General features: G+C 36.4%; 1 protein-coding gene across 1 annotated transcript; it reads left to right on the plus strand.

The window, feature by feature from the left end:
* Nucleotides 1-551: 551 nt before the first annotated feature.
* LOC593832 (maestro heat-like repeat-containing protein family member 1) lies at nt 552-27,276 on the plus strand. The gene is made up of 37 exons (XM_030975423.1): nt 552-728; nt 2,714-2,859; nt 3,517-3,645; nt 4,092-4,254; nt 4,792-4,890; nt 5,393-5,544; nt 6,054-6,194; nt 6,704-6,796; nt 7,194-7,386; nt 7,877-7,950; nt 8,448-8,570; nt 9,121-9,228; nt 9,667-9,852; nt 10,338-10,479; nt 11,008-11,066; nt 11,468-11,575; nt 12,028-12,147; nt 12,550-12,672; nt 12,934-13,083; nt 13,762-13,964; nt 14,527-14,663; nt 15,226-15,329; nt 15,799-15,909; nt 16,625-16,760; nt 17,014-17,126; nt 18,166-18,318; nt 19,153-19,307; nt 19,791-19,956; nt 20,591-20,814; nt 21,265-21,405; nt 21,896-22,010; nt 22,559-22,705; nt 23,355-23,543; nt 24,214-24,369; nt 24,720-24,854; nt 25,443-25,611; nt 26,543-27,276. The coding sequence occupies exons 1-37, from the start codon at nt 671-673 to the stop codon at nt 26,623-26,625; spliced, it is 5,004 nt and encodes a 1,667-aa protein (XP_030831283.1). The 5' UTR covers nt 552-670; the 3' UTR covers nt 26,626-27,276.
* Nucleotides 27,277-27,744: the final 468 nt, after the last annotated feature.

The following is a 27,744-nucleotide window of genomic DNA, read 5'->3' on the forward strand; positions in this document are numbered from 1 at the left end:
GGGGTGTGCATGTGCCGATGAGGGAGATCAGATAAATATGTGTAGAGAGTGGGAGAGTGGTGGTGGTGGTTGTGGTGGTGGGGGGGGGGGTCGAAATATAAGAAAACTGAAAAGGAAGAGTGAAGGTAAAATAGTTTTAAAAAAACAGTGAGAGAGAGAGAGCTAGAGAAGAAGGAGAAGAAAGAGAATATGAAAAAGTGGCACATAGCATCGAAATGTGAGAGTCATGCAAAGACAAAGTAAGGAGGTAAGGATTATTATAAGTCCTTCAAATGGAATCCAGTAAATAGAGAAAACTTGAATAAAAATGAGCAATACCTATATATGCATTAATTATAAAGGACAATAATTTAATTGCTTTTAAGTATATTCATCTTAACTTTTATAATCATTTTACTCATCTATCTCAACTGTAATTCCCGAGTTGGAATTTTTTTTTTTCAAGGGATTTTTGATATGCTCAATAACAAATGTAACCATCTATATCTGGCACATATTCATCATGACATAATTAATTAATGCTGATGAACGATGTCACGAGATTCTGAGACAATACTAGTCTTCGATCAAGAATTGGTTAATTGTAAACAGGACGAAGTAGTCGACGATTAAACCTTCCTGAAACATAATTATCGGCAGATTTAGCACTAATCGAGAGATTTAGAGCTGCATGATCATGCCGAATCCCGGAGAGGAGCCAGTACTTGGTACTGGTGGACAGATTGATGGTAAGATTTAGCTAGACATCGACAGAGCTCAGAGCTTAGCTTTAATTATTTACAACTTTGCAGCGGTCATCCCCACCTGTTTAATTTTGCGTTTGTTCTGAAATGCGAAGCTTGTGGGAGTGGCCAATTTTTGCAACACTAGGCAGTTTCCATTTATAGATTTAATCGATTTTCATGTAACTAATTATGAATAATACTTTACTACTACTACTAATACTACTACTAATACTGCTACTAATACTCATAATAAAAATAATGATAAAGTCTTTTTAAAGAGCTGAATTATTCAATTTATTTAGACCCAACTTGAACTTCTCATTTTATGAATTGTTATCTAGAATTATTTCTATATGACGTGCTGTCTTATCAACATTTTCCCCTTATAAATAGCTAAAGATGGAGAACTGCATTGTTGAATTGTCCACACTATTAATCAAGAAACCCTTTGTTTTGTTATTTATTTTCAGAGTTACTAAATATCAGGGCTCAAATTATTTTTTTGTCCACGGGGGCTCTTCCCCCCCCCCCAAAAAAAAAGAGCCCCCGTGAGCCTTCTCACTGGGGCTCTTTTAGTGCTGACGGGCGCTCTTATTTTAATACAAAGTTTCATTGAATTGGTATCCATAAAACTCCTAAATTCCTTGTTTTTATCATCATTTATCGTCCACGAGCCGCGTAGCGACGAGGCGATTTTTGTTTTCGCTATTTTGAACCCCCGTAAGTCAGTGATGTTTTCCTGATATCTACTAACATGCGGAGCATCGTCCACGAGCCGCAAAGCGGCGAGGTGATTTTTTTGTGCTATTTTTAATCCCCGTAAGTGATATTTTCCTAGCATCTACTAACGTGCGGGGCATTTTTTTGGTGCTATTTTGAACCCCTGTAAGTGATGCTTTCCTGGCATCTACTGCATCTTTACTGTGTAGGTCTGGACACATGGCATTTTTCTATGCACATCATATTTTCACTTGGCAGCCCAAGGGGGAGGGGGGGGGGTAGGAGGGTTAAACCCCCTAAACCGCCTAGATCCGCCCCTGCAACATCTTTGGACTTGTTCTTCTTCTCGATATTGATTTACTGGTCGAGGTACATAATTTGCTGGTCTTGTAGAATCACCAGATTTCAGAGGATTCACACTTTTCACAACGAAAAACTTCTGCATATTTCAGTCTTTGCGTGATCGTCTCCAGCTCCAGCAGATATTGGGCGTCGGCGTGCAAACCTGTACTACCTGCGCAGTATAGCCACTGCTGACGGCCGCACAATATAGTGCGAGCTTCCTTTTTTTTGTATTGGTAATACTCATAGAGATGGGAGAGATAGCGCCATCTAAGTTCCATTTCATTGGTTTAAGGTTTGAAAATTGATACTCAATATTGTGTTAAAGTTATATCAGAAAAGATAATCTTTATTTTATAATTCCACAGGGGCGAGTTTTAATTTTGCAATCGTCCCCGTGAGCAACCTGACGGGGGCAATTATAGAGCTCACGGGGGGCGAATCGCCCACCGCCCCGGTGTATTTTTAGCGTTGCTAAATACTACTAATTATGTGAGTTAACTCTGATTCTGTTCTGATCCTGGTCCTGATCCTCAAGAGGGATATAAAGATGACCAATAAGAATGTTATCGGTAACATTTAGCCTGATAAAATGTTTCCTTTAGTATCAAACTTAATTAACTTATCAAAGTTAATTTTTAAACTAAATTCTAGATCTGTTTGTAAATGCTTGTTTTATAAAGGCGAAGGTATGATTAATGTCATTAATTTGTTTTGAATTGAACTTTTTGGTCTTGGAGAAAATAAACTTTTGATTTCCCAACCATTATGCATGGAATGCACTAGTTGCAGTATGATAGATTAACCCTTTGAATACAATTTGACTTTGATATAGAATATATAATTTCTATAAAGCCTATCCAAAGCCAAGTTATTTCAAGCTTGATATGCAATGGGTTAAAGAATACTGTTTCTTCATTTACTAGGTATGGTGATGTCCCTCATAGATGCTGCTTACGACAAGAAAGCTAACGTGAGAAGCATCATCATCTCATCATTGGTGGATGTCGGCAAGAAGAAACCAAAGCTTGTGCTCAGCTCATGCCACTCTTATCTAAGGAAGCATAACAAGGTCAGCAGCTATTCCTCAATCCTCTTATTAAATCTTTTTAAAGCATAAATAAAGTATTGTACGCAAGAGATCGAATCCCGACTTTGGCAAAATATATTTTTTTTTTTTTTTTTTTAAATGTCAAAATCGGGGGTGCGGCCTATACAGCGCTGCGGCCTTATCGCCGGCAAATACGGTATTGTTTAATTATTTTGCTCAATCTGTCTAAGGCATACAGTGTATTGACTGAATTATTCTGGAAGTCTTTTATTCAATCTCTGTTAACCATAGATATAGTGTAAGATGTTATATGAGATTGTAATCTGAGGAGTGTCACCAATCAACCCACCCCCTCTCCATTTTATTGTACTTCTTCTCAATTAAATTTTAGCTTGTTTCATGTCACTTTTTATAATACACAACTCTAAGAAAAGTCTTCCTTATTCAAAGCAATCTGTTATCATAAGTCCTGAATTCATTTCCTTTCTATCCATGTATTTGTCACTCTCTCATTCTCACTATCCGCCATTAATTCTACTTTCTCTTTGATACATCAAGCACATCTCTTCTCCGTACTTCTTGCATGATAAATATTCTGAATATTAAATTGAAAGTGAAAAGTTTAGTAAAATATGGATTTGTCAATTGTTCAAATATTTTTTATTTCTTTCAAATCAGTTATCCAAAGATCACAGGACAGTGATCCTCCGGACCATGGAACAAGTCTTGAAGGAGGGAGATGATGTACCTGGTGCTCTGTCTATGGATCTGATCAAACTCGCCTCCGATGAAATGACTGCATCCAAGGTACAGTATTATCAGAGTTAATTTTTACCACCCCCCCCCAAAAAAAAAAAAATATATATATAGTAGTAATAATAATAATAATTGGTACAACATTGGCAGTAAAGAAAAGCTCATTGGAAAAGAAAGAAAGGAAAACATGTGGTTTTCCTACTTTTCTTTTCATGTTGTGCTGATAAAGTTGCATGAAGCATTTTACTTTCATGGATGTCCTGCATGCAAACTCACTACATTGTAGTTTGGTAGGCAATGAAAAAGATTTAACTTTTGTATAATAAACACACCTTTTTTATAGGCTGTAGCTCAAGTTATATCAGGCTTAGTATTACTATTCAGCAGGATTAAGAGATTTAAATGAAGAAGGTAAATGAGAGTTTGATAATTTGCGATGCTAAATTGCTAACCATAATCTTTAACACGACTCTTCTTCATCATTTGTACATTGACAGGAAGTTGAACCAGAGTGGCAGACAGCAGCTAGTAATGTCCTGGTTGCCCTTGGTAACAAGCTATGTAATGATGTCATGGAGGATCTCTATAAGAAGTTCCAGCCTGGTTGCCTACCACACTTCTTTGTTGTACAGACCATGGCTAACCTGGCCAATGTCAATTGTGAGTCACTGTAAACATTGGTTACCTCTCTTTTTACCTATTCCTTGTGAAAGTGAATTGTTCTGGAGTAGATGTTATGAACTAATAGAATATTTCAAATACTCCTGCAAATTTCAGATTTTATATTGCTTTATGCATTTACATATACATTAATTCATATGTGAAAAAGATAATTCATTGGTTCAATTACTAAATTTGCTATTCCCCATCTATCCTGAGTAAAATGACCTTTGATTGTTACAGCCCTTGTCAATTATCTCCTTGTTTATCTGCACATTCCCCACTTCTGTGCTCTGTCTGTGTCTGTTTATGTCTGCGTGTGTGTCTCTCTCGCTCTCTCTCTAACCTGTGTTTATCTGTCTCATGTTTCATTCTCTGACTCCATCTCTCCATCTCTCTCCATCCCCAGATCCAAATCTCTCTTCTTTTACCCAAATGTTGTAATTATAGTAACATTAAATTAGCTCTACCCTTCTGTGAGACATGTATGGAAAAGTACACTGTTGTTATGCATGTTTTCTTACTTCTCCTTTCCAGCATTTGGGTTTGTTCCCCATCTGAGCGCAGTGCTAAGCACTATGATTCCAATGCTAGGCATGGCTAAACATGACAACATGAAGTGGGTCTTCTCTGCAGGTAAGATATGGTCCTGTTTCAAGTTTGATAAATATGGTTCATTTGGGATATTTAGAGGAAATATGTTGCATAATTGGGTAGTAATTATTATATGATATCCTTTTTCTGATACAGATGTTTCTTTTAGAATACACATTGGTTGGAATCTTACTTGCAATTTATGATTGCATTGTGGCCAAAATTTCATTAGATGATTTTAGAGATGTTTCTCTTCTTGTCATAAGAAACCAACTCCCACTTTCTGAAAAGTTACAAGGTGCTGTAATGTTATTGCCTGTTGGCCTGAACCTTCCTAAATCTGTTTTTAGATGGTTGATTAAAGTCATGATTGCCTAATGAAGCAACCATATGATAACAATTCTTAGTTTTGTCATGAAAATGTTGGGCAAGGGGATTTGATTCCACGATATATATTTTGAAGAAACCCATTTGCTCAATTTGTTGAGGTCAAAATACCTTTGCAGCATTCTAAGTCAAAATGTTTTCTCCCATTTTCTTCTAGCTTTTGCAAGATTCAGTGAAAGCATCCTACATTATGTAGCCAACTCTGACACTGCTCCAGATCCAACAATTAGAAAGGAAACATATGCTGATCAGATCTTCTCTGGTTTTGATGTGCTCTTCTCACTATGGCTTCCATCCAAAGAGGCTAAGGTAATCTATTTTACACCCATCTGTATTCTTTGGAAGTACCATTAGCCCATATTAATTAAAAAAAGTTAAACCTGGTTTTCAAGTATACTGATTTATTGAGTATCAACTTTTTATATTTTGTATGAATTACTCATTATTCCTTTACAATTTTTTTTTTACAGAAATGAATGAAGTAATGGAATTATAATGAATAATTTTTACATGATTTTCTTACATTCCAATGCATCCTAAGAAAAGCCATGTAATGGGAAAGAAGTGATATTGGTGCCATGCTATGAAAATGAACCATGTTATACAAATGAAGTGTTCAATGCTTTGAAATATTGTCTTCCCACCCACCACTTATTTAGTCCTGGAAAATTGTCAGGAGAAGTAAAGTAAGCATGGTGCAGTTTCGTGGATCTCAAAAGTATTTGTGAGATGAAAGATTGAGATTGATGGTAGTTCTTTGAAGCATTGAAAGAGGATGTAAAAACATTGATGTGTGATGACTCCTCTTTTGCTTGTAGCTACGTCTGATAGTAGTCGAAGCCTTGGGTCCAATGACACACATCATGACCAAAGAGAAACTAGAAGAACAGCTTCCTAAACTTGTCCCTGGTATCCTCGCACTCTACAAGAAACACCAAGAGGCTTTCTACATCACTCAGGTATAACATTGTATTTGAACTTGCTGTATAAAATTGTATTTGACCTTTATTTATGACCTTTTATATGACCTTTTATATGACCTGTAGGCCTACATGTATGTACAGCCTAGTATTTGACCTTCCAATATGACCTTGTATTTAAGGCACTTTCATGACTTTGAATTTAACACTAACTGATTCCATTTAGGTCACCTTCTAATGTAACTTTGTATTTTACCTACGCATATAATGTAACATCTATATCATGTGACCATGCTACATTTGAAGTTTTAAACAGGTATTGAAGGATCTTTTTGACCCTTGGTAAAGGAAAAAGACAAAATGCATGATTGTCTTGCCTCTGTCTTGCCTCTTGAAAATTCTTGTGATTACTCTGTATTATTTCATTTGGTTATTGAATACTGAAGAGAACTTTCTTTGTTCTCCCAAATTCAGAATGCTGTTGTAACATAGCCATTCATTATGAATATTCATGAGTTGATGACCTTGACCCTTTTGTTTGTGTACAGGGTCTGTGTATGATTCTAGAGGCAGCAGCTGCTGAGGGGAGTATTATTCTTGAACCACAGCTGGATACCATCCTCAACACAATGCATGCACAGGTCAGTTTCTTAAGTAGCAGGAAATTTTATAGGAAGTGGGCTCCATTGTTGATAAGCAAGAAAGTTTTGTAATATTAAAGGTATTGTCATTGATATGATTGTAGAGATTAAGTTTAGCATAATGGACATTATGTCAGTATTTAGCGCAAGATTTGATTCATTTTGCATGGTAAAACAGACAGTCGATACTAAGTTATTCTCCTAACTGTTCATTTTTTTATATTTTATAAAGAACCTTGACCAGAGATGAGAGGTATCTCATCTTATTATTATGCAAATGTTTTGCAAACAGTCAGGTATTTGATTTATATTTGAAATATCAATTACACTTAATGCTGATTTTGATTTAAAGATTAATCTCTTTCTGGATTATGTTTATCCTTATTCCGTAATTCAGGTATGTGTACCAGCAGATTACACCAACCCAACTGCTCTAAAGAACCACAATGAGGTCCGTCGCTGTTTCTCAGTCCTAGCCACATCTTTCCCTGATCGTGTAGTCACCTTCTTGCTCCTGAAACTAGACAGCAGTAATGAGAGGATTCGCATCGGTACACTGGCTGTGTTCAAACAACTCATCAACTCGTCAGGTACTAGTGACAGCGCATTGTAATGATATGAGACATTTCTACAAACCAAAATCAAATTTACAAAATGATTTAGACATGAGAACTTGATGAAATTTGGGGAATTTCAGGCTCAAGTTCGGAAACCATGTATATTTGTTGAAAAATTATACTTCTGGTATAGAGCAGTTTCGAGTATGAACTGATTGCAGGAAAATAATATGTTGTAAAAGACCATTATAAGTTTCTCTCAATCTTGTTATAATTTCTGTTACTTTATTTCATTTCTTTCTTCTTTCTTCTTTAATTTTTTTACCCCTGTTTCTCACCTTTTTCTTTGTATTGTATCAGATGTAAATTACCTGCTCTCTTTGTCTATCTGCCTGTCTCTTTGTTTGTCTTTCTCTCTCCTAGCTTTCGCTTTTTCCAATTATCTTTAGCTGTCATCATAGTTTGTCTTCTAATGAACTCAGTGTGACATTTTATGTTTTTTTGTGTTTGTTATTTGTTTTAGGCCCCCATATGGAAGACAAGAAGCCTCTTATTCTATCTGGTCTCAAACCTGTGCTACAAGAAAACAACAACAAGGTTTAAAGAAAATATATATTTCTGTTTGCCATCTATTTTTGTAAAATATAAAAATAACTGCTCAGATATTCCCCTGAATACTGCTACATTTTCTAGGCCTTCCATTTCTAGATCTTTTGCTATTGCAAATGTTATGTAAAAAAAATGAAAAAATGAAAAAATTAATTCTGTTTCATTGAAAAAGGGAGTAGATCAGATGGAGAAAATGTCTCTGCATTTGAATCCAGCCATCAGTGACTTTAACATTTTTACACATTCTCTTATTTATTTATTTATTTATTTTATTTATTTGTTATTATTTATTTATTTATTTATTTATTTATTTATTTATTTTTAATTTTTTTTTTTTTTTTTTTTTTTTTTTTTTTGGGGGGGGTTGTTTTTCCAACTCTCTTCTTAGGGTTGTTAGCATTGTTTAAAGTTTAGCCTAGACCTCTTCTGAAGCACAATAGTTTGGAATTTCACCATTTACTTTTTTAAATATCATCATGTTGTAGGTGAAGAAGATGTTTGCTCAGGTGGTAATAGCCATGGCTGATCATGAGTACTTGCTACTAGAGGGCGGGCATCAGATGGTGGAATTCATCATTCGACAGTGTACCCTTACACCAGATGTACAGGTGAATAATGTTGATTTATTGATTCCTGAAATTCAAATTCAATCAGTTTGTAGCATTGCTTGAAGGAGAGTTATCTGTAAATTCACTTATATCTCTCTTTTCCAACTTTTTTTCATTGAATCTGAAGGAATATTCACCCCTGTGTTAAATTCTCAAAATAGAATTGTTCAATACATATGACTGAATATCCTTTTTAGATCCTATCTTTCATTACAAAGCAAGAATGCAATTTATTGCCTGAACTTTTTCTTGGATTTTGAAGCAGATTTGATTCAACCTCCTAAGCACTCCAAGATTAACTGTCATTTTATGTCAATTTCTGTTTTATAAAAAGAATGTCTTACTGGAGTGTTGAATTTTGCATCAAGTTGTACAATGAACAACTAGGTAGATATTTTTGATAGAGAAGATGTACAGAGAGCTATGAATGAATTCAATTTATAAGAACCCCTTTGAATTTGCTATCAAATATCTTTAAAAATTCTGCTACCACAGCATAGGAGAAAAATTAATTTGATTTACTAGACGCATTGTTCTGTTTGATTTGCAGACTGGCAGAAGGAATCCAGACCCTGAGTATGTGAGCAATGAAGCATTGAGATCTATGAGTGAGAACGTGCTTCATCTCATAACTACAACCATTGGTAGCATGGAAGAGGTAAGAAATTGGTTTGATTGGAGGTTCTTAAAATTGGATTCTGTTTGATTTGATTTCCTGCACAATTTTCATTTTAATTTGCTACTGGTTTTATATGATTTGTTTGATGTGATTTTGTTTGTTTGGGTTAGGTCTGGTTCTTTTTTTTTATCTCTAGACTCTATCAGTTTCATTGAGATTTAACTTGCATTCACTTGTTTTAATATGTATAGCATACATTGAGTTCCTTTTAATAGTGTACACATGTATATGTTAGTAGTCATGTTGAGCCCAACTTATGAAATTTGTTATGCCAAGAAATAAGAATTTGTAAATGTAAATTTAATAATAGTTTTCACCATGTGAACAAAATAGATATTAAGAAAAGTATGTACCTACCAAACATTATGAATATTGGCTCATGCCAATAAGAGATGACTTTTAATTCTCTCTTCTCAGGTTCTATGGCCATTCCTGTTAGAGTTCCTAGCTTTACCTCAGTACACGGATGCCATGATGTCACTGTGTCGTAACTTGGCCTACATAGCGGCTAAGAAACGCGAGGCCCAGGATGAGGACTACATGATTGACTATGAGACGTTGGCTAACGTCCCCAGACCATGTTCTATCATTGCCAGGCTCATGGTAAGTAGAGATGTCTATAACATCTGTATCTTCATATGATTGTCTAATCTCTGGGTCATCTAACTGTAGAGGCTAAAATATGTTCGCAGGAAGGGGTTTGTGAATTAAGTATGCATCAGTTTTAGTTATTACTAGTGCTATGTACATTTTGATATTCTCAATAAATATGGTATAGATGCTGATCTGTTAAATAAAAAAAATTACTAATAGGCCCAAATGATTTTTGTCTCCAGTGTTTCTTGGAATAAGCATTCATGCTTAATATAGTTAAATGGTCTCTGAGAATTGTAGGCCTGCATGGAGTTTATATAACTTGAAAATTCTTGAGTGCTGATTAAGTTATCAGTGTCATAGATGCTGATCTGTGAATAACAAATTTTACTAGGTGGCCCATTTGAATTAAAGTTATCAAAGGCCACAAAACTATGATGAAAATGATAATAACAAAGGTGATATATGGTTTCATCCCCCATCATGTTATACAGGTAATGGCAGGTAGACCAGACAACGGTCGCCAGAGAGGTGTCCATGTCCTCAAGCTGATGCTGGGGCTCTCTCCAAACCTGAATGAATCAATCGCAGACATGTGGGATGCAGTCGTACCCAAGCTCATACAGTACATAGAGGGTGAGTGTATGTAGTACAGCCTATCTCTTGCTTTTGACCCTGCTAGCTTCTTGACCCTGACTAATTTTTAATTGTACCTGGGTTGCAAGAGAGGTGTCTATGTCCTCAAGTTAATGCTAGGGTTGTCTCCTAACCTGGACAAATTTATAGCAGACATGTGGGATGTAGTCATATTCAAGCTCATTCAGTACTTTAAGGGTAAGTTTCTAAGAACACAGTTTTGCTCAAAGAGATTCATGTTTGTGGTCCTTCCTACTAAAAAGGGAGTCAATGATAGAGTTAATAATTTGTTGTTGATTATTGGAACTGACTGACTATTTTTTTTAACCAAAACTTATAAACAGAGAAGTTTTTTATAGCCATCATAATTTCCAGATCTTGATCTTGTATTTGAAGCTTCATCATGTCTATTCAGAAAGGCAGACTGCCTGCAATACTAGTTGATCTCATTTAGGATTACCGGTAGTTATTGTAGACTTTGAGAGATGGACTTGCATATTGATTCCCTTCTATATTTCTTTTCACTAGACCATCTTGATGATCCTGATAAGTGGTCCCAGAAATCCTGGGAAGATCTACTTTTGAAGGTAAGCATTTTCAATCTGTTATCAATTAAGTGACTCATATAAAATCTCTGTTCTCTCTCATTCTTTTCCATTTTGTATGTTTTTTCTTTTTTTCTTCATCAGTTTCATCTTATTATTCTTAGTATAATTCTTACTTGTCTTCCTGAGAAGACATCATCTTTTTTCCCCTTAGTTTTCCTCATTCTCCTTTTCTGCTCTTGATGGTAAAGTCTTGTTTTTCAGCAAAAAAACATTTTCATAGAAAATCCATTGCATTCTTCCCATCTGTCTACATTTTCTTCATCCGCTATTCATTTATGTTTGTACTGAGGAAGAGTGTATTGTATCGTCAAGTTGTTGAATACAGATGTTTTCACAGACAGCACTACTTTATATTTATAATTGTTGTTGTTGGTTGTTAGTTGCTGTCCAAGACATTAGATGATGCACAGAATGAGGACTGGGTTGCTGAGTTGGGAACTTGCTTTGGAGAGCACACTGTCTTGTATCAGAACATGCCTGAAGAAAAGGTATGGAGTTGTAGCTGTAGAATGATATTGAATATTTCTTAAGGGTTCGGATGTAGGCATTTAACAAATCATAATTGCAATTTGTTTAAGATTAGCAGGTGTTTTTGGTTACAGTCTTTGCAGCTTACATAAATTTGTACCTAAATTCATTCACAGTGAACACCATTGTTTGTAGGTGTTATTATAGAAACTAGTAAAGGTAATATAAAGTTGGTTATTCATTAATAATCTCCTATAAAAATAAACATTTATCTGAAAGTATTTCAATTCTAGACAACTTGCATATTTCAGTCATATTTGATGAAAATATTTTGAAAGTCTTTCTGTGAAAGTAGTATATGTTTGGCATCTGAATTTCTGCTAACAGAGGATAATGAGACAGATGTATAATGCTATCTCTGTAACTTCCTTCTATCTCTGTATCATCTCATATCCTGTAATTTCCCATTTAGAATTTCTTGTACAAGTGTCTTGGTGTGGTGATGAGGAAAGTGACCAACAAGCAGTTCATTCAGAAGCACCTTGACATCATGTTTGCTACGATCAGACATAACGACCAGACTGAAAGAGAGGTAACTATAAAATTAAAAAAACATTGTATTCTAAAATGGGGTACCGGTATGTAAATAGAATGCATGTTAAACAGGGGGAGAAGTCGCATTGTGACCTTATACAAATGCAATGAACAGACTGAATGAGTGATGGGCTTAACCATTCATAACACAATTCTTTTGCTTGAGACTCTTATTGTCAAGAGATAGAGTCACAAACATTAGACAGAGAGAGACAGAGAGAGATAGAGAGAGAGAGAGAGAGAGAGAACACCCAAACAAAACAATCAATTTGTTCACATTGAGAATGATTACAGCAAGAACTTTTATAGTAAGTCCTTAGACTACCGAACTCTGTACTTAATGTATGTAAATAAAATTGTCAAATTTCATGTATGTAACTGATGTATTTGCTTGTTACAGGGTTGTGCCATTGGAGTGGGTTTCTGTGCCTCTTCTCATCTTGATCTAGCCCTCACCAAACTAGAGACAGTCACTAAGGGAGAGATGTCAAGGAAATCTTCTGGTTTCTTTAATTTTGTTAAGGTAAGAAATAAAAAGGTTTTTTTTTCCTTTACTAGGTCAATCTTAAAATGATGTATTTTAGCTGTGTTTTCCACGGTTATGATATATTTCAGTGTTTTGCATTGTATTAAGATCATTCATTGTAAAATATACACCAAAATACACATTCCTCTTGAAAATGATAAAAATTTCACCATGAATTTATAGAAAAAACTCTGAAATATCTAAACTGTTTTGTTGGATAAACAAAGGCATTTTCTTCTTTCATGTTTTGTACACTAGGATAAAGGAGGTGATGATACAGGTAAGATTAAGAGTACAGTGATGCTTTGCTATGGTTACCTGACCCTCTATGCACCTACAGACATCATAGCATCTAGGGTGGAGACCAACATCCTCAAGAACATCAATCCACACTTCAAAAACGTCAAGGTAAGACATTTAAAGGCATCGTTTAACAATGTTAAATCTGAGATGCACGGCCTGTGTGTTATCAGTGTCTGTGATATGGTGTAATGTTGAAGCCCTAAAAATATTTCGCTTCAAAATGATCAAGAACTGCCTCAAAAAAGTAAAAATCTTTGAGTGAACGGTTTTACCATACTAATTTTTTCCCAATATACTGTAGTGTTACGAAAACCGTTAGGAAAACACAAAATTTGGTTTCGATTTCCAATCATAAATATCTTGATAATCAGACAGGCAATCGGCTTGTAAATGTCATGGGGTTCCTGACTGACCTACAGGTTTATAATTATCATTGCAACATGAACTAAATCCAGGATATTGTTTCAGAATCTGAGACAAAGTTACCGGCTCCCTTTTAAGCATAACAAATATGAAGGTATAGGCTTTTATGAAACCATAGCAGTATGATATATACTTTTTATCTCATATTTAGTTGTTTGTTTTAAAAACAGTATGGAATGATTTTAATGGCCAGAACGTTAATAAACAGTGATAGGTATTTTATGATGATGTTGAGGAGGAAGAAGAGGAGTGACTTTATCAACTTAAATATGAAATATTACTATGATGCCATGAATGAGCACATGGTTAGAAAAGCTCTACAAAAGTTGTTTAATTTGTTATTGATAACACATTTTGCAGGACACTACTGTCAAGCAGAACCTAATCCGAGCTGTAGACCTGATTGGTAAAGCCTTGCACCCAGACCATCTCAAGACCAGGCACTCGTTTGCCAAGAAGACCGACCTCCTAGGTCACATGATGTCCTACATGCAGGCAGAGAGTACAAAGGAGATCACCACGGAAACAAGATCTCTAGCACTACAAGCATGTGCAGCGTTAGTGTATCCTTTTGGGCTCAATCAAATTTGAATAACTGTGAGCATCATGTGTATCTTTCTGCTCTAATAACTGGTTTAATATCATTTTGAAATTTTATAAGTTTTTAGTGGTTTATTGTTGCCATTCTTTGGATGTGCAATTGTCGGTCATAATAGGTATTTTTTGATGTCATCTGTCTATAAAATGTTTTCTGAAGCACATATAAGAGAAATGGAAATCATTTATCTTTAGGTATTAAAGCTATCACATCGAGGCTTCAACCCGTTGGGTGACTTCTTAGGTTCAAAAAAGAAATTGGGTAAGAAAGTCTTGTTCTATATGAGGAAGAAGAGTTACATGTAGCTGTGACCATATGCCACTCCTGGTATTTTCTGTTATTTCCTTGATTGGTTTGCTTACCCGATTTGAAAGTTGAAAATGCTTGTCGAGAGTAAAGATAGAGAAGAAATATAGTACAGATACATGTATTATGGTTCTGATTGGCCCCTGAAGGAAGTGCATTAAAAATAAAAACTATTCTTACAGCACGATAGAGTATGCTTTCCTTGACAGAACGTGATTCAGTAAACTTGACCCTCTCCTCTCTGAAGCCGATGCATTCACACTCATCACCACTGGTGTGAACTGTCTCTTTAAGCTACCTGACTGCCCCCTCATGACCTCCAAGGGAAAGGAAGAACTCAAAGAAAATGAAATCAAAGGTAAAGTATTATGTGAAAGATGATTTATCAGAGAATAAACCATGTTTGATTAGATTATATGGATAAAACACAAATCGTATGTGTGGAATAACCATTAGATGTCAGTCTTGCCCATGGTATTTGGGAATCGTAATGGTTCTTGTTGACAAAGTTAATATGAGCAGAAACATCTTTGTTGGCAATTAACTTCTGTATTTGGGGCATATGAAATTCATACTTAACTTGGTGAATACATATAAGGATCTCTTGTTTTTAAAAAATAGTCAAGTTTTTCTTTCATATATATATATATATATATACAAGCCGAAAGCTCGTAATAAACTTGTAAAGTACAGCTACGTCTCACGTTCCTAGACCATTTTCTTCACGCCTACATATATGCTATTTTACCCCCCCCCCTCTCTCTCTCTCTCTCTCTCTCTCTCTCTCTCTCCCTCCCTGCAACATCATTATCTCAACATATGCTTTCTCCCTACGTTTCCTCCCATTCTGTCTCTCTTTCTCTTTCTCTTCCTCTCTCTATATGAACCTCTCACTTTCTTGTATAATATTTATATCACAGAATATGATGTGCTAATAGAGTCATCCCTTGACAGTCTTCATGAGATGCTGAAAGAGCTCCTGAGGAAAGACATCACACCAATAGGCTTCCAGAACATCTTCAAGGTATGAGGATAATATTCTTTCTGGCATACCTCTTGAAAAAGATAACTATTTTAACCACTGTTTATGTGGTTATAATTTTTGTTCTCAACGATTTTACCAGTAAAAGAATCTTTTAAATTGATTTTTCTTGTGAGGTGATTTTATAATAGTATAGTTAAGTTTAACTTCAGCTTAAATTTCCAAGCATATGTCTTTATAGAGGGGGCAGAAGGAGACTTAAACTCTGGTTGAAATGACAATTTTTCAGGTCCCCTACATCTTATATCATAGAAGTACATAATGTTTCAGAGAATATGAACAATTTAAAACAGAGAATCCCTTTATACTGTCTGATATAATTATTATGAAGTTGAATCCATGTAAAATTTTAGTTAGCGTACTTTTCATAATAATTTTGTGAAAACCATTTCAAAATGCAAGTTGGCATTATTTAATTAAGGAAATCCAATTGTGTATTTCTATTCTGTAGCACCTCCATCCATGGATGCTCTCAGGTGAGGGACATGAGAGACACAGAGCAGTAGAGACAACTATGGTCCTTCTTTCATTCTATATGGAACATGTGGTGGATGTAACAGGGGTAAGGATGGAGAGTATGATCTCAGAATGATGTCAAAATGATGATGGTGTTGGTGATGATGGTGATAGTGGAGGTGGAATGGTAGTGATGGTTGTGATGATGAGAGTGATGATGATGGCAATGGCGATAGTGGAGTTAGAATGATAGTGGTGATGATGGTGATGATGATAGTGGTGATGATGGTGATGATGATAGTGGTGATGATGATGGCGATGGCGATAGTGGAGTTGGAATGGTAGTGGCGGTGATGGTGATGATGATAGTGGTGATGATGAGAGTGATGATGATGGTGGTGATGAGGAGGAGATGGAGGAGGACAATGATGATGGTTATGATGAGCAATATGATGTTGATGATGATTACCGGTATATAGCTGTATGGATAACTAAACTGTTTCTGTCCTTCTTCGTTCAGCGTGTAATTGATACAGTTGGGTCGAAACTGGTGCTGGTCATAATCACGATAACGATGATGATATTGATGTTGATGATGATGATGATGATGATGGTAATGACGGTAAATGTAATTTTAGGTGAAGGAGCATGAGAACAGTAAACAATTCCAAAATCTGAAGAATAGAGATGATTTTTTTTTTGAATGAGCGCACATTATTTTACCAAAGTTGATGCTCCAATAGATCACACTTTGCAGTGATATACCACAAATATCGATGAATCCATACTAATTCATATTTTCAATGTATTTTTTCATGTAGGGTCCTTCAGCCTTTACGTGTATGGGTGAGATCTTGGCCTACCTGGTCCCACGGTGTTCAGATCCCTGCATCGACCTTAGAGCTCAAGCTATAGAAGGCATTCAACTCACACTCAAGATAGCTCTACTTTATGAAGGTCAGCTTTTACAAAAAATTCAATTCTCTCTATATTTTTCACTCATTTTATTTATATATTCAATAATTCTTTTTTACTCATTAATTTTGTATATATTCTATAAATATATATTTTTGAATTATATTTTTATGTTCTATAAAGGATATGATCTTAAATGTATATGCTGTGTTGTACATCAGTTACAAGTCACATTATTGGAAAATTAAGTATGTTTGCAAGGCAATAGCTATTATGTTTGTGTGTTTATTTGTAGGGAGAGCAAGGGACTATGAAGACAAGATGGTGCAAGCTCTATCCGTCCTTCGTGGTAGGAGTACAACCACAGATGCACAGGCTCTCTTTAGTATCATCAGTGATCTCTCAAAGGTAACCCGCCTTTCCCTGCTGCTATTTCACTTGACCATCTTTTCACCTAATAGTTTCATGAACTCCCATTTTTAATGTAATGCTTATCTTAAGCTATGGTCACAATTCAGAGCGGCGACCGACCGATTAGTAGCCTGCTCGGTCGCCTCTGGAATTTAGGCATCGCCAAAAGATTTTTGGAGAAGTCGAGCAGGCGGTAGAGCCCCAGCAATGCATAGGCGGTGCCCTGTCGATTTCCCCTTGATCGCCGGTCAATTTTAGGTCAATTTGGGCAAAATCGGGGAGCTTCTCTGGGCGGCGTCCCGGAAGTGGCCGACTGATGACCCACCGATTTCCGAGCGGTCACCGGCTGATTTTAAAGAAATTGACTGCCGGCCGGCCGGTGATCGGCGGGGCACCAAAATACGCTCGGTGCCATTTAGGTCAATAATCGAATCCGCTTGGTCAAAGGCTGCAGACCGATTTTGGACTCGCCGCCAAGTGACCGCCTGATCTCCTAGCGGCAGCCTTTGACCTAGCGGCTTTGATTTTTGACCTAAATCGCTCGAAGGTGAACGCTTGATGAGTTCGGTACCCGGGCGGCGAGGGAAAGTGAGCAGGCGCCGCCAGAATTTTAACTTCGCGCTAAAACTTCAGCAGCGACCGAGCGATGCCCTAAAAATAAGTGGTGCCTGGGCGAAATTGGTTCAAAACTCGTCGGCCGGCCGCCGAGCAGGCTTCTTTTAGGTATTGTGACCATAGCTTAATCTAGAACACAAAGTAGTTCATGTAGTCTGAATATATAAATACATTTAAATTAACAGGCTCCAAAAGTACTCGGAAATGTTTATTTATGAAAGAATATCTTTCTTTCTCTCTCTCTTTCTCCCCCCCCCCTTCCCTCTCTCTCTCTCCCCTCTTTCTCTCTTTCTCTCTTTCTCTCTTTCTCATTTTTTCTCTTTCTCTCTGTCTTTGTCTCTTTCTCTGTTTCTCTCTCTCCCTCTCTCTCTCCCTCTCCCTCTCTCTCTCTCTCATTCTCATCCTCATTCACTCGATCAAGGCCCTGGCAAAGAGAGTACCCAGTGAGCAGCTAGAAGGCTTTGTATTTCTTCTGATAGAGGGCCTGCTTGATATCCAGTCTCACTCTTCCAGCGGTGCCTGCGTTGTCCTCAACACCATCCTCAAGTCTAGAGGAACTGAACTCATCACATCAGTAAGTATCACCAAAGACCCATTCACATATGCCACGGTTGAAATAAGATTTTTGTATGTGTATTAAAGCCCCTCACAGGTGGTTATCTTATCAAATCAGCTCTCAATTAACATAAGAAAAAGGGGACCATGGGGGACCAATGGTCCCCGATAAGGCATTGCTTGTTATATAGAGGGCGCAAGTAGCTATACATTGTAAGTAGTGCAGTGGGGCTTTAAATGAATGGCAAGTGGGGATGAAAATTGCTGATAGCAACAAGGTCTAATGCATACTTACTTATGTGTGTTATAAGATACAATTTTTGAAAGCGCACTATGGTATGAAAAAACACCTTGTTCACATATATGCCAAGGTAAACCACGTTTACTAAAACATGTGTGAACAAGCCTCCAGTCTTTCAGTTTACAACTTGAATTCTCCAATTATGGACATTATTCTTCTATTTATGTTTGCATTTTGCATACAATAACATATTAGTTAGTAAAAATCCATACCCAATGTTAGAGTGTTTTGGTTACTGAACCATAAGTATATGTAACATAAGTAATTTTCTGACTATTATATTGTTTCTTGGAACTGGATTATATTTCATCTTCGCTGTTATTATGTTGGTATTTTCTGAAATTTAATAACTTCTGCTTCATTTTGATGTATATGTATGCAAAATAGAGGAATGAAATGTTTGTATCCGTAAGAGAAAAAAAGACAAAAGTGAGGTATATATTAGTATGTTTTTATAACCTAATTACACAAAAAAAAAATTTAATCCATGAAACTGGTATAGAGTGCCTCTGTAATCCCATCCATTGATTTTCATGTCTTTTTTTCTTACAGGTTGTAAAGCTGATGACTGCCCTACACACCAAGCTAGCATCAATCACTTTCCCACAGACCCGTACTGGGACAATGAGAGCTATCAGAACCCTAGCTTCAACTCATCTTGAACCAGTCCTCAATACACTCATCAGATTCCCACTGCCGTATGATCAGTAAGTAGAGATTAAATCCTTTGGATGGACTCCTAATCATCCAGTGATTTCACGTTGAAAGAAGTGTGATGTTGAAATTCTATAGTACGGTAATGACTTTGTTAGACATGACAGTTATTGGTTTAGTAGTAAATCCTGTAAACTCACTTAGATATTCTTTGCAAGGCAAAGAACTTCATAACATTGGACCATACAAATATTTTCTTCATACAGCTTAGCATTCAGTGAATTACCAATATTTATAAAAAATAAAATCTTAGTATGTGTACCCTTTACCCCTTCCCTTTCAGTTCCCCCAATGAACTTGCTTCCCACATTGAAGTCTTGTGTAGAAAAAAGAAATTCCATCTTCACTCTCCGATCTTGGCAAGCATGCCTCACACAAACAAAGAGTTATGGAAGCGTTTATGTATATTTACATGGTTTCAAATTGAAGTCTGATGCATATAACCAATTAACTGATTTAATTTCTCCACCCTCCAGACACATAGTCGAGTGTTGGCGAACCTTAGCCTGTGATAGCAGTCTCCTACAGGCAGTCTATGAGAGGTGTCTGGATATGATGGCTCGTAATGTACATGTCGATGAGAAGATAGATCCTAAAACCAAGAAAGTCATCTCCAAGGTTGCCAATTTGATGCCACTGTCTGTAAGTAGAGGGATTACTTTACCATCTTCAAAATACATTCTCTTCTTGAGTTTAAGTTTTGGGTAAAATATTTGTTGATAATCATATTCTAAGAAAGATAACCAACTGTCTTTTTCAAGACTACACCAACAGTCCTTTTCAGGACTACACACACTCAAATGGAAAGATTACTAAGAGTCCTTTTCAGGAATCCTCCCCCTCTCTCACATGGTGCAACCGCAAGCCTACAGTGTAAATCATATTCTGTTCTTCTATGTGAAGAGAAGAAAGACATTGATCAGAAATGTATGACACATGAAAGGGCTTAGATAATAGGTAATATTAGCAGTAACTGATATAATATGGGGTTCCTATTCAACCATTGTCACTTCCAGATGACATTCTAATGAACTGTCATAGAAAAGGATTTACATGTATTTATAAAGCGTGTTGAAATGGTCATTAGTTTAATTAAATCAATTGGGTCAGTTTCCGGATCCTTGTATAACCAACTAGTGTAAGGATAAGGTTCTGTACGTCAGAGTCCTTAAACCGTAGCTTAGTTTGAAGGTTAGGTCAGAACCTACAAAATGACTTTCAAATGTATTATTGAAAAGCTTATAAATGTATGGCTTGTGTTTCATCTCTTTTCAAGGTTGTATCAGCTCTGACTGAAACATTCCAAGTGGAGGAATCAGAAGACGTTGTCTCTGATAACTTCCCCAGACTGTTCTCCTCTCTCCTGATCTACATTGGTTCCTGCGTGGGTAAGGTCAAGACTCCGTCCCTCAAGGCTGATCAGATCCAACAGCAAGAGATTGTGAATGTCAAAGATGTGAAGGCTTTCAACAAGGCACTGGCTGTCATCTGCCCTAGCTTGTGAGTAGACATAAGTTTCTGTTTAATCTGTTAGGAAATTTCAAAATTGATTTATCATTTATTCCTTCCTAAACATATTTGTATTTGCATGGTGGTCATGCCCAATGATGGTAATTTATTTATTTTATTTATTTATTTGATTTATTTCAGTTTTTAGAGATGAAGGAGGGGGAAAGGATTATTTGTCTAAAAGTCATTAAATAAAATTGAAGAATTGGGTGCCCCGTATCATATCAGTTACTGCTATGTTGCTGAAAGAAATTGAGAGTTAGCATGGACATTTTCTTATTCATCTATGATGTCTTCCCCTTCACTTTCCTCCTTATTTTTCTTCCTTTCTTTGTGGCTCTTTTTTGGCATTTGTTCTTCATTATCTTGTTCATCTTTCCACCAATACAACTCTTAATAGCATTATTAGCATTGTTACATTCTATTCTTATTGTTGATTAGCTTGGCGACTGAATCTATGAAGTCCCTGCTAGCACGAGGGCCCAACTCAGCTGATCTGATGGAGTTCCTGAGTAAAGAAGGAGTGTGGACACAGCTACAAGAAGAGAGCCAGTATGATGATGGGGTGCAAGTACTTGGAAGGTACGTAAACTAAGCACAATATGCAAGTGGATGGTTTTTTAGTTGGTTGGTTGCATGGTTGATGGTTGGTTGGTACTGAGCATAGCTTCTTTAGAGAGATAGTTGTAACATGCGCATTATGCACGTATGCGAGATAAGCCTCGGGTTAAATCATTTTGCTCCAATAGTTCCTTCCAACATACAATCTCTACGAGAGGGAACTATTCTGGAGCTTTATGAAATGCCTGATCAATCAGAAGCAACATCCGGTAGCTTAACTATCTCTCTCAAGCAGCTATGGTACTGAGTAAAGGAGTACTGACACCGCTACAAGAATGAGGATGGAGTACAAGAACTTGGCAGGTTTGTATACCTACTGAGATGGGTTAATGGGTTAGCTTGTTGATTGGTAGTTGGTGAGTTTGTTGGTACTGAATAATGAAGGGGTGTGAACACAGATATGTGTAACCATAACTCTTCTTTTCATTACTATTTGTGCTGTTCCATACAGGGCTGTAGCCGAGTACAGAGGCAACTACATTCCTCTGATTATTGGATCCCTCTCTCCAAACCTCAACAGTCTGTTTGACACCCAGAGAATCGTTACTACAGCTTTCCTAGCTGAGGTATGTGATGGAAGCATTCTCCCATTCTCTTCTATTGTCTGCCATTTTCAATTCTTGTCACTATAATAATAATAATATTTCTGCTTATATAGCGCTCAATACATTGGCAAGTCCAAGTTTCTAAGTGTTTTACAGTTATTACCCCCAGTCATCGGATTCTGGCTCGCCCGCACACAATGTATGCACTTTCTCCACTCCCTGGGGAGCATTCCAGCAAGAGCTACTAGGCTCACTACTTTGAAATAATAATGTCTTTTCCTTGTTTCCTTTTGGTATTATGAACTAATATAATAATGAAGGTTATACATTTGTTTCTGGACTGTTATCTAACCAACCTCTTTGTCTGCACTTCATAGCTACAGTAAATGAGAGCTCAGTTTTCCTATATGTACATCTACCAATTATACTTTAATAATCTAATACATTGTTGTTGTTGTTTTTGGTTTTACAGTATATTGTATGAAAATTGATGAAGAGATGTCTTTTCATCCAAAGAAAGATTGATGCTGACTTATCAAGTGTTTGCGTTTTATTTCACCACCATCTAGCTGGTCAATCAGAGATGTGCTGGAGACATCTCGCAGGTTGAGATCATCATGAACAATCTCCTTGGTAGGCTTGTAGATGGCAATGCTATCGTTCGTAAGCTGTGCATCAAGGGCCTTGGCAACATAGCAAGTCTGGGATCAGAGCAGGTAAGTCCCTTTCAATCTATCCATCTCCAAGACTGTGTTTTCTGATGTGCCAGTGCTTTGTATTTAACTGCAATTTGTTTAATTGCATGTCTAACATTGTTAGAAAGCATTTCTAGACTTTCAGTACCAAATTACTACACCTGGGCCTGTGGCATAAAACTTACCATTGATGGTAACTTTGCCATCAATGGTAACTACCATGGAAACCTTGATTTTGATTGGCTGTTGAGCCCTGTTACCATAGTAATTGCCATTGATGGCAAAGTTACCATCAATGGTAAGTTTACTGTAATGGGGCCCAGGGTAAAGATATACATGTATTTCAACATCATGAGAAAGGAATTTACCCCTTCAAACTTTTTATTTAAAAAAAAAAAAAAATTTCCAGATTGATTGATCGATTTTACCACAACACATCTGCAAATGCTTCAATTTCATATGTCAAGATAAAATATGTAAATGGTAGCTTAGATAAATAGATAGATAACTGGTTTATTAATGAAAAACATCATTGCGGCACAGCCAAATTGCGATGAGTTTACAAATATTCCTTTAAAAAAGACATAAATACATTTGTACAAACATTTAAAATACATTGGGAAATATAAGTTTTTATAACATCTTCATCACCACTTATTCAACTGAACAGGTTCAGAAGTATACTACCACCGTCCTGTCATCCATGATGGCTGGTATGGATGATAAAGATGACCCAGAGGATAGCATCACCTTAGAAGCCATGTCTGGTCTAACTCGCATCCTCATGGAGATCTCAGAGAGCAACGTCAGACCTATCCTCATCAATGTTACTCTTCGTATCAGACCTTGCTTTGAAAAGGTGAGTACAAGTCAAGCAGACAAGACTCTTCTTTTGATTTGAAGTTTTTGACGTCACTTCCTAAACTTTGTCCAGATTCATGTAAAAGAGACCACAAATTTTTATCACACAATATGAAGTGATGACCAACTCTGTATCTGTAGAGAATGCAGTAACAACCTTGATTTTCTCTTCTTTTCCGTGGACCAAACATACTGGATTACCGAGTGGGATCTACATGACTGGATTACCGAGTGGGATCTACATGACTGGATTGTAGGATTTGACCAGTTGTGAACACTCAAAAAATGAAATTGGTTAAGCCTCATATTTAGTCAGTCCTAGGTTTCAGCTACATTTTGAAGGGGATTGATGTATTAATTAGGCAATGCATTGTTCATGAACTACATGTATGGATGTAAATTACAAGTCTACCCGTATATGTGAGGATCGTGCTTTAGCATATACAGTCAAACCTGTCTATAGCGACCTCCGAAGGGGAAATACAAAGGTGGTCCTTGTAGACAGGTAGTCTTTATAGACAAGTTCCTTTAGTACATGTTTCAATGAGAAACCATTTTCAAGGGAAACAAAAAATGTGGTCTTTGTAGACAGGTGATCACTAAAGGAGGTTTGACTGTACGAATATGATTTAAACATACACATGTCTGTGTTTATCATGTACATGTAGGACCGTGCATCAGTACGAGCAGCTGCCTTCACCCTGTTTGGTAACCTGAGTCGGTTTGGTGACGGCCCATCCAAAGACCCCTTCTTGGAGCAGATCCACACCAACTTTGTCAGTCTACTGCTTCATCTTAACGATGAGGATGATGATGTTAAAAAGGTATATAATAAGAAGAGTCAGGATGGACTTGTCATTAATGTGTTCTAATCATATAAGTATCGAGTTTGAAAGTTGCTCAGCTGGCATGAGCTGTGTCAGTCAAAGTAGGACCATCCATACGTGGATTGTAAGTAATACGGGCTAAATGTTTGTTTTTTTTATAGCCCTTGCAATATTTTCTTTGGTAAAAAAGTTTTTTTTCTCATAATTTTGCCTAAGCTGTGACAAAGGAAAGCAATTATAAGAATCTTCATTACTACATTATATGTCTGTATACATCCATGTCATTCGACTGATCTCTTATTCTGATGGTGATGAAAGAGAATGAATATATTCTTTTGTTTTTGCAGTCCTGCAAATTTGCTCTAAGACAGTTTGGCACTCTGATGGGGTCTAGTGCCATGAACGAGATGTTCCAGAAACATCTAATAGAGGACAGGAAACTCAACTATGGAGAATTCATGTATGACCTCTCCAAGGTCATTGTAAGTATCCATGGCAACAGTTACTTCTTGTATAGAATCCCTTCACATTATTCCTGATAATGATTAAGTAAACAGTTTGCATTTGATGAGAAGAACTGTTATTGACAAGCTCAAACATTAGGTCGAGCATCTTATTCAGGCATGTATATTGATTTGGCTTTGAGGATTGGAAGATAAATCAGGGGAGCTGTTAACATTGTACATCATTTAACAGATTTATAGAAGATTTCATCAGCTTATTATGCAAGATTCAATCATCATGATTCCTAATGTACAGTCAAGTATTAATTCAGAAACAGCTGTTGTATGACCATATTCCATAATAGAAACCCTGAATACCTTTCTTTAAAGAACAAAGGATAGCAGTCAAACATAGCACTACGGTTTTTCTATTTGTCTACACATTTTCTTAATGAACAAGTGTATCCAGCTTTGTGGACAGTAATTGAGGACACTGAGTGCCAATGATTTCTGGTTGATACTAATGTTCAAAGGCTTTGTGCTACAAAGATAGCACATTGTCGAACCACATCGGGATGTAGCATACCATCCTTCATGGTATTAATCTCAATGTTATCTTTCTTTCAGATCGTGGACCTGCTCCAGAAGGTGAACTTCTATGTGATGGGTAACGTGTCATTCTTCCGTAGTGCATGGCCTGATATCAGAGCTAATGCTGCTATGTGCATAGGATTCTTACTGGGTAACCTACCCAAGGAGAATCACAGTCTTATCAGCAAGGATCACGTCTGTGGAGGTAGCTTCCTGTTTTTTACCGTCAATATTTTACTATTTTGATAACTGCAATGAAAATATAATAATTATGTAGAAGTCGTACTTCTATTATAATTACTGCATATTGATGTTACTGTTTTTTTCATGGAATTATGGAATTGAATAAATGCTGAATTGAATTGAATTGAAATGTCTATGTCATAGATCTGGCCCCCATTTCACAAAACTTGTCATCGCTGACAAATGACAGTTTGTGTAATATAAGCAAGTGAAATCCTTGCTTCTGATTTGTCGCTGGTTTATGTCATTTGTCATTAAAAAAAGGCTTTGTGAAATGGGTCCCAGTTGATGTGAAATTCTTGACAGAGTTACGTGTAAGCATGCATTCACCTTAAAATCATTTTATTCTCTGCCTCTTTTTTGAGAAATATCAGAGTGTTATAGTATTCTGAATAAGTTAATCATATGCAATTTTATGAAGTTGCCTTTAAAACGTCTCTATTGAAGACAGCAACTCACAAAATACATTATATGAGAGTACCGGTATTTGATTTGATTTGATTTATTTATTTCTGTTTGATTTTCTTTTTCTTTTGCATTTTTACAAATATGTAACAAACAAATATTGCAAATTTACACATGACAAAAGAATATATGTAGAATAAGGTAAGGCTGGGTGTAACTAATCGAGAACATCAAACAGGAGGGTTGACAAAATAAGCAAAGCTAGTATGCTAGTAGAAATTTCTATTGTCAAACTAGAAAGCTTTGAAGCAGGCCTGAAAACCCATCTTCTCAAGCAAATGTGTAATCCATGACTATTGGAGGAGCGGTTGCCATTGAATGTTTGAAACAGATAAATGGCGCCATACAAGTGCTGTGGATCATCGTATGTAAAGAGTTGATGTTCTTGGAAAATGCCATGTCTATTTACTGTGTTTTTTATTTTGTAGCTCTGATACAACTACTAAAGGATCAGGAACCGGGTGTGAGAGTCAAGGCAGCTGAAGCCATGAGCCTTCTGAGCAACTTCTAGACAACACAGGTGCTACAAAAGGTCTGATGTTCTCTATATACTGGTACATATCATACAGCATGGCCCATTTCCTTGCATGATTGCCCTTTATCTATGTATATGATAAGAGATAAGCAAACTGAGGTATCTGATATGATAATGAATGTTTAATATTAGATAGCTCTTACAGATACAAAGGTTTGATCAGTCCACAGCTCATCGACTGCGAGGATCGTAATTTGCATATTTCACTCCTGTTCAATGTTACATTGACCACCTGGTCAAATGAGTATATTTGTGCATCATACCGTATCCAAGCTACGCTGAGAGCACTAGCGCTTAACCCTTTGTTTGCATCGTCTTAACCAAGTGCATTTGACGCGTAAGGCTGGACCGGTGCTTGAGATAAAACAAGGCATAAGATCGCAATCATCCTTAATTTTATGTACAAAGTTTAATCAAGGCTATCTAATATAACAGATATTGACTGGTAGGGCATGTAATATAACATCTAACAGGTTAGCTTGGAGGCATGCATCTCTAATCACTGGAGCAGTATATATATATTGATCAATGTTTGTGTGAATTATGATGCCAAATTAAAATGCAGTGTACAAGAATAGTCCATCATGTACATGAGGCATGTTCTATGTATTATGATTACTTGTAGAAATGGAACTATGTTCATCAAACAATTTACTTTTTCAGTTGACTAGGTTGACTTTCTATATGGTATGCTAATACATTTAGTTTTGTGTATATTACAATAACAAAGATCTATTAGTATTTAATACAATGTATACATTTTAGAGGGTAGAACTCGTATGAGATCATGAAATAACAGATTTGTCTGTTTAATGGGTGATATGATCAGATTGATATTTAAAAGAAGGTATTGTCATTTTCAAGGTTTTATTACATTTTAATGTGATGTCTCACATTTTGATTAAAGTAGACTGACTTTGTAGACATGCATGCATGACATGTATTGATAACACACTTTAAGTAATTTGTAAGGATATCTGTTATAAAACTGAATTAATTTTTGTTGAAATTCTCGGAGAGAAAGCAGAAATTTAAGCCCTAAACTCCCTGCTGAGTGCATAATACTGCAATTTAACAAATAGGCTGTATGACAAT

This window comes from Strongylocentrotus purpuratus, unplaced genomic scaffold (genome assembly GCF_000002235.5).
Source record: "Strongylocentrotus purpuratus isolate Spur 01 unplaced genomic scaffold, Spur_5.0 spur5_scaffold_8, whole genome shotgun sequence".
Lineage (NCBI taxonomy): Eukaryota > Metazoa > Echinodermata > Echinoidea > Camarodonta > Strongylocentrotidae > Strongylocentrotus > Strongylocentrotus purpuratus.